This window comes from Aythya marila, assembly GCF_965140915.1.
Source record: "Aythya marila genome assembly, chromosome: 10".
Lineage (NCBI taxonomy): Eukaryota > Metazoa > Chordata > Aves > Anseriformes > Anatidae > Aythya > Aythya marila.
In genome coordinates this window covers 10,594,402-10,606,316 of record NC_139051.1, presented here as the reverse complement: position 1 = coordinate 10,606,316, position 11,915 = coordinate 10,594,402, and the positions used below count along the sequence as shown (strand labels likewise).

Below are 11,915 nucleotides of genomic sequence, written 5' to 3'. Positions count from 1 at the left end.
CCTCCTCCTCACGTGCTCTTGGCTAGGATGTGAAAAATATTGCAAACAGAGAGACTGGAGCACATTTGCAGCTGGCATGGGCTCCTGCAGCCAGAGCCTGGCACTGGGATGGCTGTGTTGCATCAGGGATGGAAGAAAATCATTTTGGGGAGCTGAACTGGGGCAAACTGGGGTTGGGAAGGGCCTCAGAGAGCAACTGTGCTGGGCAGGGGAGAGCAGTGGTGAGGTAAAGGTGATGCTGCACTGGGAGGGCTGGAGAAGGAGCGTGTCTATGTGTGCCTGCTTATTTGTGAGAGTGCGCGTGTGCATCAGAAAAAATAAAGAATTAAAAATGGGGACAGAGACACCTAGTGGAAAATTCTCCTCTGGTTGGCTAGCTTTAAACAATTCTTTTTTTTGAAGAAGAAAAAGGGGGGAACACAAAAGAAAATGACAGACACAGTCCTAAGGCTTTAAATTCAAGCAGTCCAAAGAGCTGTATTTCTTTAAAACCATATTTCAGTCTTTCCCCTTTTCTGTTCAGCTTTGGCTCAGTGGCTGCCTTTGTAAATAAACACGCCGGTAATAGAATTTGCCGTAGTGTGTGTCTGCTGGCTCAGCTGCGAGCACTTGACTTATTAGTGCAATACAATGGGAGGTTTTATAAAACCCCAGTGTGCTCAGACTGTTTTTAAAAAAATAATGTTTTCATCTAACAACTTTCGGCTTCTACGTCTTAACCTTTTTTGCTCTATGCCTCTGATTGTCCCTTTCAGCTGACATTCCCTCCTTGGTTACGCTGTTTGGACAGTGGGTTTAGGAAAGCACTGCAAAAGAAAAGTAAATAAAACTGCTGGTGATCCTGGCAGCCTGACCGATTCTCCCAATGTGGGTTGGAGCTCGCGCAGAGATGGCCTTTCTCGTGCTACCTTAGTATCTCTCTGCCTGGCTGAAAGTCAAAGCACAGAAACAGCTGACGTGATGCAACAAATTTCGTCTGCAGCATTCGGGCTCGGAGTGGCTCCCTCCCGTTTACTCAGGATCTCACGTTCCCCAGTTAGCACTTGCCTGTGCTTGGGGGAAAAAAAAAAAAAGAAAAAAAAAAAAAGAAAATAAAAAAAAATCATTGTTCAAGTCGCCACAAGCTCTCTTCTTTGCTTTTGATCATGATTCATAACTCGGGGTCAGATGCAGAGTCATAAAGGGATGGATTTTTAGATGGATTTCTTTGCCAAAATACTGCTACTTGCAGGTAGCTCTTAAAAGCTGACAGCATGGTGAGTGGCATAGGCAGGCACACGGTGGCAAGGACAGACAGGCAGCAGCAAGGACAGTCACAAAGACTGTCTCCTGCTGCCCACACGTGTTCAGACTGGCTGGTTGGGAGCCCCTTTGGGATCTCTGGTGTGACAGAGAGGGTCTGACAAGGCTTTGTCTGATGGTGGTGTTTTGAAGGTGGTGGAGGAGGTGGCCATCACTTGGGCCACGTATTGGGGAATACCCACTTTTAGGCTTTTTCTAGAAAAAAACACAACCATCACCCCAACAAATTCAGGTCTTCCCCCTGCCCAGAGCCCCCCTTAGGAAGCACGGCCTGCCCCCAGAAAATGGCCACCCTGCGGCCTGCAGCCCGGGGCAGCCCCGCGTCGCAGGCCGGGGCCTGCATGGAGCTCGGGGGACACCGTGCGACAGCAGGGCACAACTGCAGGCCTGCCAGACGGCTGTTTTTTTTGTTTGTTTTTGCTTTTTGTTTTCCAGCTGTTCCACCTCATCCCTTCCTCTTGCCAGAGGGGAAAGCATCACGGGACTCGAGGCCACCTCGAAAATGGAGTTGGATTTTTGTTTACTCCTCTGCCTCAGCATGGGGACACGGTGGCACCTCGACACACACGGGGGCTGAGCATCACGCCTCCCACCCCAAGGGCACCCTGCTGCTGCGAGCAGGGAGAGTGTCCAGGAGGAAGACGATGGTTGGGAGATGAAGGACTGGAGCACTATTGGGGTCCCAAATGGAAGGGTCTCTGTGACACTGGGGTTCGCAGTGGCCGACCTGTGTGACCACACACCACAGGGTTTGGCAGCAGCCAGGTGACACCGCTGGGCCCTCCTGGCTGTGGTGACCCTGCAAAAAGGAGCAGAGATGCCAGAGCAAGCATGGCTACAATTAGCCACCGACATCGTTATGAAGAAGCTTGGCTGCTGGCGGGCAGGGGGCCGGGCACTGCTCCTCACCCAGCCTGGTGGCCCCAGCGGGTTGGGGCAGGAGAAGCAGGAGGGCAGGGGACAGCAGCAGCCGGTGCTGCCAAGGTCACCCCAGCTCAGCAACGGGAGCCTGAAGACAAATGGAAAAATCCAAGCGAGATGCAATAATTGCACACGGCTTAGCCTCGGGCAAGGAATAACCTTGCAAACTCTATTTAAACCCTCCTTTCCCCTCCGCCTCCCCATCAAGTGCCTATTAAAAATAATATTTTTTTAGAAAAAAAAGCACCACATCTGTTGCCATATGAAACAGCATTCAGACCCCCGGGTCACAGAGAACCCCTCTCACAGATGGGGCAAGTACTCCCTGGCAGTGCTCAGTGGGGGCTCAGTAGGATCACCCACCCTACCAGCCCTGGCCTCAAACAGGCTGCAGGGCTGGGGGACAAGCAGCCCCGAGAGAGCCAGCTTGGCCCTGGGGTTCAGAGCGATGCTTGGCAGCTGCTGTGGAGCTCTCAAAGCCCCAGGGATGCAAGGAGAAAATAAGAACAGCATCACTTTTATGTGTGTGTGTGGACATGCATACATATGCAGTGTAAATAATGATTATGCTATAATGTATAATAGAGTTATTGCAAATAATTTTAATAGTTAATACATATGTAACAAGTATGTATATAAAATCTGTTACAAACATAATTAGCATATGTGATTAGACTATAATGTTTAATAGAGCAATTATATTTGCATCTGATTGTAGTATTTAATAGGCATAGATTTATATGTGTTTACGTGTGTGTGTGTATGTGATACCTACACACATACTCACAGACGAGACTCCCTCCCCGTACAAGAGGAGCCCCTTCCCTTCCCACAATGTGAGCTTTCAGGCAAATGTGGCTCAGCAGCTAACGGAGCCAGCCTCGTCCTCTGCACGTCGCTACCTTCACAGCTCGCTCCGGCCTTCAGCATGCGGCGGGCGCGCTGCCCGTACTGGGATGCTTCGTGCTGCAGAGCTGCCAGCCCCGTCCCTGGTGACCCATCTGAAATCATCGCATTTCTCCATCCAGCGCAACACAACCGAGCTTCAGTGATGGGGAGCTTTCCTTCCCGAGCTCGCTGTGCACCACAGATTGGGTTGTTTACCAGCTGGAGGATTAAATAGACCTCCATTGAAGGGGAAAAAAATGTTTTCAAGTATGTCTTGGAAGTGGTGTCTCGCTTGAAGGAGGCTTTTCAGACTTGCTTGTTTGCTGGCTGGCACTTCACTCGTCCCTGGTGAGGATGCAGTGTCTCAAACAAAGTAGTTTTTCTGGAAAAATACTGTACTAGGATGAGGGCAGTGAGTAAAAGCTGGGGAGAGGCAGATAAATCCTTCAACTGTCCCTGAAAGCAACCCCCTGCTCTCCTCTCCCTACAGCAGGTGACAGCCCCTTCTTTGCCTGCCAAAGGACACCCAACCTTTCTCCCTAGCACCACCAGGATCTCCCCAAGGCCACCCCAGCACCAGGACAGGCACCCAGCTCCTCCCAACCCCAGCACCCTTCCTCAGACCCCTCCCAAAACATGGGTATGAACCTGAAATTTAGTTTACTGGGGAGCAACTAACAGCTGGTCTCAGGCGTGAGTCTAATCCTCACTGCTATTACAGCATGAAACAAAACAAAAGGGAAAAAATAAAAATAAAATAAAAACATTTTACAGCTTTTCACTGCCTCCTCCTATGGCCCAGATCAGCTGGCTGATGGCTGCACAGAGCTTGGAGGAGCCCAAGGCATTTGTTTTTTAATTTCTGCTTTATTCAAAACTAGCCAGTCTGTGCCAAAACTCCACATTTGTTCTTTTTTTCCCCACAGAGATTAAAATAAGGTGAGACTCTACTGGGACCTTGTAGCATTTGATGGATTTCTCAGTCCAGGGCAAGCGCAGAGCTCAGCAGGACAGGTCAGCTGGCAAGCAGTGAGACAGGAGTGCTCCTCTCCCACCTCCTCCTATTTAAGGAAGTTGCTTATTTGGGAGCCGTGAGGAATAAATACAAATAAAAGCCACCATCAGCTCAAATGGTGTACAGGTGGAGGTGATGGGGTAGCACAACCCAGCCAAACCCCAGGTACATTAGTGATGTAGACACACAGCAGCAGAGACATCAGGCCCACTGCTAGCAGTGACCTTCCTGCTGGGTTGGAGTAAAGAGAAATCACTCCGTGATGTCCGTTCCCCTTCTGGGCTCTGCTGCCTACACAGGTTTGCTCTGAAGGCACATGAATTTTATGGAGGAAAAAGGAGGTAAGCAACATCCCCCAGAACCTGCCGCAACGAAATAACCCCAGGCAAACACTCCAGGTAGCACAAAACCATGTGGGGCAAGTTGGGATTTACTGAAGGTCTTAAAATCAAGGATCCGGCACGTGTTTAAACCCCACATCACTAACGGGTGGGAAATGCTGTTACCTTTGCAGCCCTGGGTGCACAAGTGTGATCAAAGCACTCAAGGCTTCCTGCACCTCATTGCCCATCCCAGGGAAGGCTGGCGGTGCTGTCTGGGAGGAGCAGGCCCAGATGTAGTTTCGGGAACGCTGATCCAAGACTTGCTCCAGGGTTACATGTAGCCTTTGTTAGCAAGGGCCCTTTCTCATTTGCGCAGGGAAAGAAAGAAAAGGAGGAAGGAAAAAGAGTAAACAGGCTGAATAGCCAAAGAGCTAGCCTTTCGCTGCCCTTGAATTTAAAAAAAAAAAAAAAAAAATCCCTTTATTGAAACCATTTCCTTTGGTTATATCATTTCTCTTGAGCCTGGAAGCAATTTTCAGTCTTAAGCACTCCGCGCACTAAGTGCACAGGCAGGAGGCTGATGCTTGGCTGCCCACCAAGTGGCCCCCCGAGGACACCGAGTCTCACGGGGACCCTCGTGACACCCAGACATCACTTGCAGCCCCAGCACCTCCTGTAATGGGGGGCTCAAGCCCAGCCCAGGCAAGGTGCAGTGCAGGTCACTCCGTCCCAGCTGGGCAGCACAAGTAGGACACAGATGGCCTCTATTACGTGTTCCCATTCGTGTCCTCTGTCAACAGTTACAACCACAACAAGCCGAGCTCTGCCCAGAAATCCCCCGAAGAAGGGACGCACCCGTGCCAGGGCTTTGTTGGAGCTGTATGGCAGTGGAGCAGCTGAGTGCTGGGCTCTGGGAATTGATGCTGGAGGAGGTGACTGGGCCACCTCGCAGGAAAGCAGCTCTCTGAGGTAGCAGGGACATGCAGCAAGGTGGGGAAGAGAAAGGCTGGTGCTGGGGCAGGAGGAGTTATTTGCCAGGACTGCTCAAGCCAGTGCCAAATTGGCACTAATAAAAGTGCATGAAATAAAACGCTAAGCTGAAGTTATTAAAATATGTATGTATCTTTTAGTGCAGCTCCCTCAAACTGGGACTGGCAATCAGACACTTGCTTTGTTTTCCATGCAAGCCCCCACAGCCACCGCTGCTGCTGCAGTTATCGCAGGTGCTCAGGGCTGACCGTGCCTGGGCTGCAGCAGGAGATAAAACAGCAAGGCCCAAGGTGGTGGAGAGGGTGCCCCAAATGCTGTCACGTCCCCACCATGTCCCCACACATGCTCCCCAGCTCAGTTGGTGCGGGGTTATTTACCCTTCAAATCTAAAAAAGGAAGAGGAGGCTGGGAAAGGAGGGGAACAACAGCTTGGTTTTGTCCAGGGAGCGCTCTTCCCCACTCCTGGTCTCCCAGCAATGAAAAGCTTTTGCCATTAGGGACCCTCAGCCACCGTCAACCCTGTGCAGAACCCCAGCCCCACTGCAGTATCAGGAGCAAAGAAAAAGCCCAAGGCCAGCAGTCACTCAACACAGCTCAAATCCAGGTGTTGAAGGGCTAGTGGGTCCTCAAACAAGGCGACTGTCTCCTAGCAGGAAGAGCCATGGCAAGAAAAACATCCTCAAATCCACAGCATTCCATTTTTTTAAACCACTTTATTTGTGTGTGTTTCTATAAACGTTTTAACTACTGGACATTTCATAAACCGTAAAAACAAAACCAGCCCTCCTACCCCCAAAATGCACTCAAATCAGCTTGTTGGTCAGACAACAGCAACGCTGCTGGCTTAGGTAGGTGGTATCCCTAGATAACCTCGTGCTGGGCGCAAGCCAGTGAGACACTCACTGCGTCAGACCCTAAGCATCTGAGCGACAGAGAGGAGATGAGTTTAAAGACCTGGATGCTCTCCCTCCTCCAGGGAAAGGGGGCGAATACAATATTTTCCTGGATGGCAAGTCAGAGCTGGACAGAGATGTTGTGACACCTGCAGGATCAGATGCAGCAATCTCAGCAGGCTTTGGAGCAGCCTTGCAGGCTGTGTTGGTTTTAGGGACTGCAGCCGACCGAAATGTTCGTTCAGTACAATATAGCCCAGAAGCTCCTTAGGGCCACGTTGGCCGGGCGTGGGTGTGAGCAGCAGGTGCTGCCTAAACCCGGCTTACTCACGTGCGACGGCGCAAGTCTGTGGGTGCTGATTCCTCCGGGTGGGCGAGCCCAGCTGTAAGGCACGACGGGGAGGAGAGGCAGGGCAGTGGGGCAGCAGGGGAGGCCCAACCCAGCCGGGTGACCCAGCGCTCATCGCCAAGCACCCCACTGTCACGGAGGAAAGCACCGTGTTGAACGAGTGATGTGGAGCAGCGCACGTTGCCTCAGTTCCCCAGGGTCATGTCTGTGCCGTGGACTAGCCAAGCCAGGCGGAAACAGGCGGCGAGGAATCCAGTGCCCAGGAGATCCCCCAGGGCAGTGAGGTAGGGGATAGAGAAATTATCTGGATCCAGCGCCTTCCTCCACATCAGGCGCACAATTAGGTCGGCCACGTAGAGCAGGATTCCCACCTGGAGAGGCAAGACAGGCTCTGCTGTGATGCAGCAAGAAGGCAACACACAACCTCCCTCAGCTCCCATTCACTTCAGCAGAAACAGGGTTGCTGCGGATACGCAGGCAGCCCCAAAGCGTAAGTTTGCAACCCGATTTTTTTCTCCTCATCCTTCTTCTTTCCATTAGAAATTCAAATCTCGTCTACTTTGTTTTTCCTAAAAGTCTCAGTGGGCAACTAGAGTTTGAGGCAGTTTTTACATCAAAGTTATCCCAAGCAGCACTGACACATTAAAAAAATATAAAATAATTTTTTTCATCTCAACAATTTTAAAATCTTTGTTGTGATTTCTTTTAATTCCTATTTTGCTCCCGCTTCTGATAAACAGATGGAGGAGAAAATATTTCTCTTAAAGATTAAAGACCGTCTAGTTAATTGAATTAAGAAGGGAGAGTTTGCACTCCACATCTGCAGTCCCCCCATAGGGGACCACAGCACAACAGGAACCAAAGAGAGAGGCAGCATTTCTAAAGGTGCAAACAGCAAGCTGGGTGCAGGGAGAGGGAGATGGAGGGAGCAAATTAACAGCAGAATCACAGAAACTAAATCTGAATAGAAACTCAAGAGTTTTATGAAGTCCGTCCCTCTGCCTCAATGCAGGGTGAAACATGTCCCCATCTTTCCTGACAGTGTTTAAATGTATGCTAAACCACCCCCAAAGATGGAGATTACACACTGTAAGCAATCAGCCCCGCGGCTTAATTTTTTGACTTTTCTTCTTTTCTCCAAGGTCTAACATAAATCTGTCTTTTTCCATTTGAAACCCCTGATTTCTTGATTCATTCCTAGTGACCACAGAGAAAGCGTTATTCTGTCCCTCCCCACAGAAACTCGGTAGTTTAAAGGCTATTACCAGATTTTTCTCAAGCCTCTCTTCTTTAGACTAGCTAACCCCAGTCCATTCAATTGTTCCTCTGAGGTCATGTTTTCTAGGCCCCTAATCTTTCTCTTTGGGCTTCCTCCAGCTGAACCGAACTTCCCCCTCTCATTCTTTCTGGTTTTCTTTATAAATTGTAATAGATGGGAAGAAAGAACCAGGCTGAGCACATTCTCCTCTGCTGGGCTCCATGGGAGTCTTTTGGGGTCAGTGGCGTTGCTGGGATTCTGCTCTTTACACTGTCATTTATTCAGTGTATTTTCATGCTTGGCTCTGGTTGAGGAGTTACCTCGATGCATAAAGAGAAGAATAAATATTTTCCTTTACAACTATGGCTGTGGTGCGGGGCTTCGGGTTGTGCAAAGGTCAAGAAAAACTGATTGTTTACACACGCAAGGAATTCACCCGTGGACACAAGGCTGCTTGTAAGGCAAAGTGAGAAGCCAGCTGCCTCGCCCTACAACCTAATGAATTACTGATTTAAAAGGGCAAGTGAAGTCAGAGCCTCTGTGAGTTTGTGACAGATGCATGCATTTCTGAGTGAGACGACAAAGTTTACAGGGCAGTGAAAACACTGAAAGGGAACAGGCAGAACAAATTGGTTGAACTGCCCGTTGCTGACCCCAAACCTTTACTTTCCGTGACGAGCTTCCCAGGCCTGGGTTTTCCCTTCGCTCTTGACTCATACGGCCCCGTCCAAAGGGATCATGATATATGAAATTGGTTTCCAAAATGAGTGGGGAAACCTGCTGGCTGGGTTTCATAGTCTTTCATTTGCTCCTTACTAGGATGACCAGTAGGAATAACTGAGGCTTAACAACTCAAGGAGCAAATGTGGTAAAAAGGTACCACCTTACAGCAAGAGGTACCTAAGCTATGTGTGTCTGCCTACTGCAGCTCTGTGGATAACAGTAATTTCTTCCTCATCTCATTCTAATCCCTCCCTCGTCCTTAGTGGCAGTTGTGCTTCTGTGGGAAACTGCACAGTGGCAATTAGGGTGAAATATTACTGGACAAGTAGAAAATAGAGGTTGCTTGGTAGAAAGGACACCTGAAATGAATGGAAATGGGGGACACTGCTTGGAGCTTTAGCATGACTCCTGTCTAGCCTGGCCACTGTGTTGGTTTTGTGGTATCTATTTTGTAGTATTCCTTTTGGAAGAAAAGCTGGGGTTTACCTGCAGCAAAGCAGCAGTCAGATAAAACATCACAAAGGTGAAGGACAGAGAAGTGTGGCCTCCTTGCAGCAGGTGGATGGTGTAGAGGAACACGAGGTGCCCTGGGATAACCAGGAGGAACAGGACTCGGGCTGACTTGGAATTCACCTCTGCAGAGGACAGAGAAAAAGAGTGATCACAACGGCTGCAGACAGTGGGGAGAGAACAGAAGATGGTTGTGTATTTTAATGCTGGTACGTAGAGTTGGGTCTGTCCCCTCCCACCAAACACATTGGTAATGCCTTTTCTAGATCATGCAGCAATCTGGAGCATCTGTAGTATCAGCCCAGCAGCTTTGTCTGGCACTGAAAACTGTGCCAAAGACATGCTCCATGCTGATCCTCTCACTCTACATCTTCGAAACACTCCTTCTCAGCAGCTATCTCCCTCCCACTGCTTCTGCTCTGTCTTGCTGCAACCCACTTTCCCAGCTTTTAGTCTGCTCCAGCAGTAACTCCCAATCTAGCAGGGAAAATCTAGTGAGCCTGCAGTCTAAAAAGACAACAGACCCAAACTGAGTTTTAATGATGTTTAGGTTTGTCCACGGCTGAAGGTGGAGGAGTTACTGATTTTCAGTAAGGAGTTACTGATTTTCAGCTCTATTCAGCCCCCTGCCAACAGGTGATGGCTCTAGGCTGGCCACGCTTAAAATCACCTTCTATCAGATAAAATCTCAGATTCCTTTTCAATTACTTTCTTTAGCATTTCCTGAAGACCAGTTTCTTTACATGTTAGTGAGCAAAAACATACAAGCTTTTTTTCAAGCTGCCTGCTGCAGAGATGTTGCTTGCCTGTCTGAGGATCTTCCCCATTAGGGAGAAAGGGAGTTCTGCCTTTGAAACCCACCTAGTCCTTCGCGCCAACCAGGCTTGATAAAGGAGCTATCTGTGATGACGGGCCTTGAGACATGGACACCTAGAGTTCAAGGTCTACCTGATGAGAAGAATGTGGTGCATGGGTTGGGCCAATTCTGCCTCATCTTGTATGGCAAAACTCCAGGCATGCTCCAGAAATGCAGGAATGTGGAAATACGGCTGGCCTGGATGGCGACCAGATTCCCTCCAACACCTATGAGGACAAAACACAGTAAACCTGTACACCACCTTCACTGCAGCAGGAAATACCAGCCTCAAACCTAGCCCAAGACAGGTCAATCTGCATTCACTTACAAGCTCTCGAGGAGCAGCGGTGAGAAAATCTGATCCCACATGTCATGGTGAAGCTGTGCTATTCACCTGGTAGGAACAACTCTTAAAAATCTGGATGGCTCCAGTGATGGTTTCCTTCTGACTGCTTTTTTGGAAATGTTCTCCCTGCCTTGCCAGCACCAGCAGTAAATGCAACGTGCCTCGGAAGATGATGTAATTGAACCTGGTTTGGTGCAGTCTGTGAGCAATACCTGGGGAAAGCAGTGCAGGCAATGGCAGCTGCTGCTCTTGGCCACTTCTTGGATTTACTCAGTCAGAGAACAAGACAACAAACATCATGGAGACTGATTACGTCTGTCTGAAAGCATCTGACACACTTGTTAAAGAAGGAATCATATGAGAATGAATCAGAGCCCAAATATGTTAGGCAATTAAAAGGAAATTAATTCCTTCCAGACTGATTAATTCTAGTAAATATGAAAAAGCTGCTATATTTTCCAGTAGAAAATAGAGGGCTGATGATCTGTGGAGCAAACTTCCACCATCCTGAGTGTGTGCAGGGTAGAAATGACACAGAAAAGGTAATGTTGAGCTGGATTGCACAGGCTTCTCATGTTTTCATTGCCTTAAAGAAGGAAATTCTTTAAATGATTCTTCACATCGTTAAATGTGAGATTTGCCAGAGTGGAACCAAAATGAAAATACCCTGACAGAGCAGCATATCCAACATGGAAGTTTTCTGAAACACACACTGCTATTCTTTGCAGGATTCTCGTGCATATACAATATAGTTACCTGTGCAAAGTCACAGAGCACTGCCAAACAGTCACCCACCCCCAGAGACTGATGTCTGGGTCAGCCATTGTTCACCTAAATGGCTGTTGACACATGTACTTTCCTAATCGGGCTCTTTGGCTAACCATGCTGGAAAGAGTTTGTCACCAAGGCGGCTGTCTTTATGCAGATCCAGCAAGGTGACAGCTGGATGACACCCTCTGACATTTCAAGATGACACCACGCTTTGACAGTGGCATGAGGCCAAGCCTTCCCTAGGAACATGGGTTTCCCTTGGAATGGGCCTGGTCCGCAAGAAACATTAGAATGGCAGAAAAACAACCCAGTGGATTCTCAGTGATCCCCAGCAGTTTATACCGATACATTTATGTGTCTATAACAGAATATTGTGAGGCTTCTTACAAAAATAAATATACACACAAAAGATGTTTTTATGTATATATACAATCTATACACATAATCTTGTATACATATATATGTATACATAATATATTAGTCTTTATCATCAATCTGTTTAGGGGATGATTGCACAGCTCAAATTAGTGAGCGAAGAGAGATGGAAAATGGATTTATTGTGACATCCTTAGTAGGTCTGATGTTATGAAAGTGAAGGTATCAGCATAGCTATCAGAGATAATCATCAGACGTTGTTAACCTTTCCAACAGCTCTGTCAGTATGTTTCAGCCCTGCTTGCTATTTTGCACCAGAGATGCTTCAAAATACCAGTAAGCAGGGATGTAATGGGGACCAGTGACTTCACTTCCACTGCTGATGGGAGCAGGGA

The 11,915-nt window shown here is 48.5% G+C and overlaps 1 protein-coding gene across 4 annotated transcripts in view; it reads right to left on the bottom strand.

The window, feature by feature from the left end:
- Positions 1–6,132: 6,132 nt before the first annotated feature.
- The window catches only part of SLC41A3 (solute carrier family 41 member 3), a 29,636-nt gene continuing 23,853 nt past the window's right edge, over positions 6,133–11,915 (bottom strand). For all 4 annotated transcript variants that reach the window (XM_082768133.1, XM_082768130.1, XM_082768131.1 and 1 more), the window contains 3 exons: positions 10,121–10,255; positions 9,149–9,297; positions 6,133–7,052 (listed from right to left, as the gene is read on the bottom strand). In XM_082768133.1, coding sequence (XP_082624259.1) covers positions 6,867–7,052; positions 9,149–9,297; positions 10,121–10,255 — 470 coding nt within the window. In that variant the 3' untranslated portion in view covers positions 6,133–6,866. The remainder of the gene's footprint in view (positions 7,053–9,148; positions 9,298–10,120; positions 10,256–11,915) is intronic.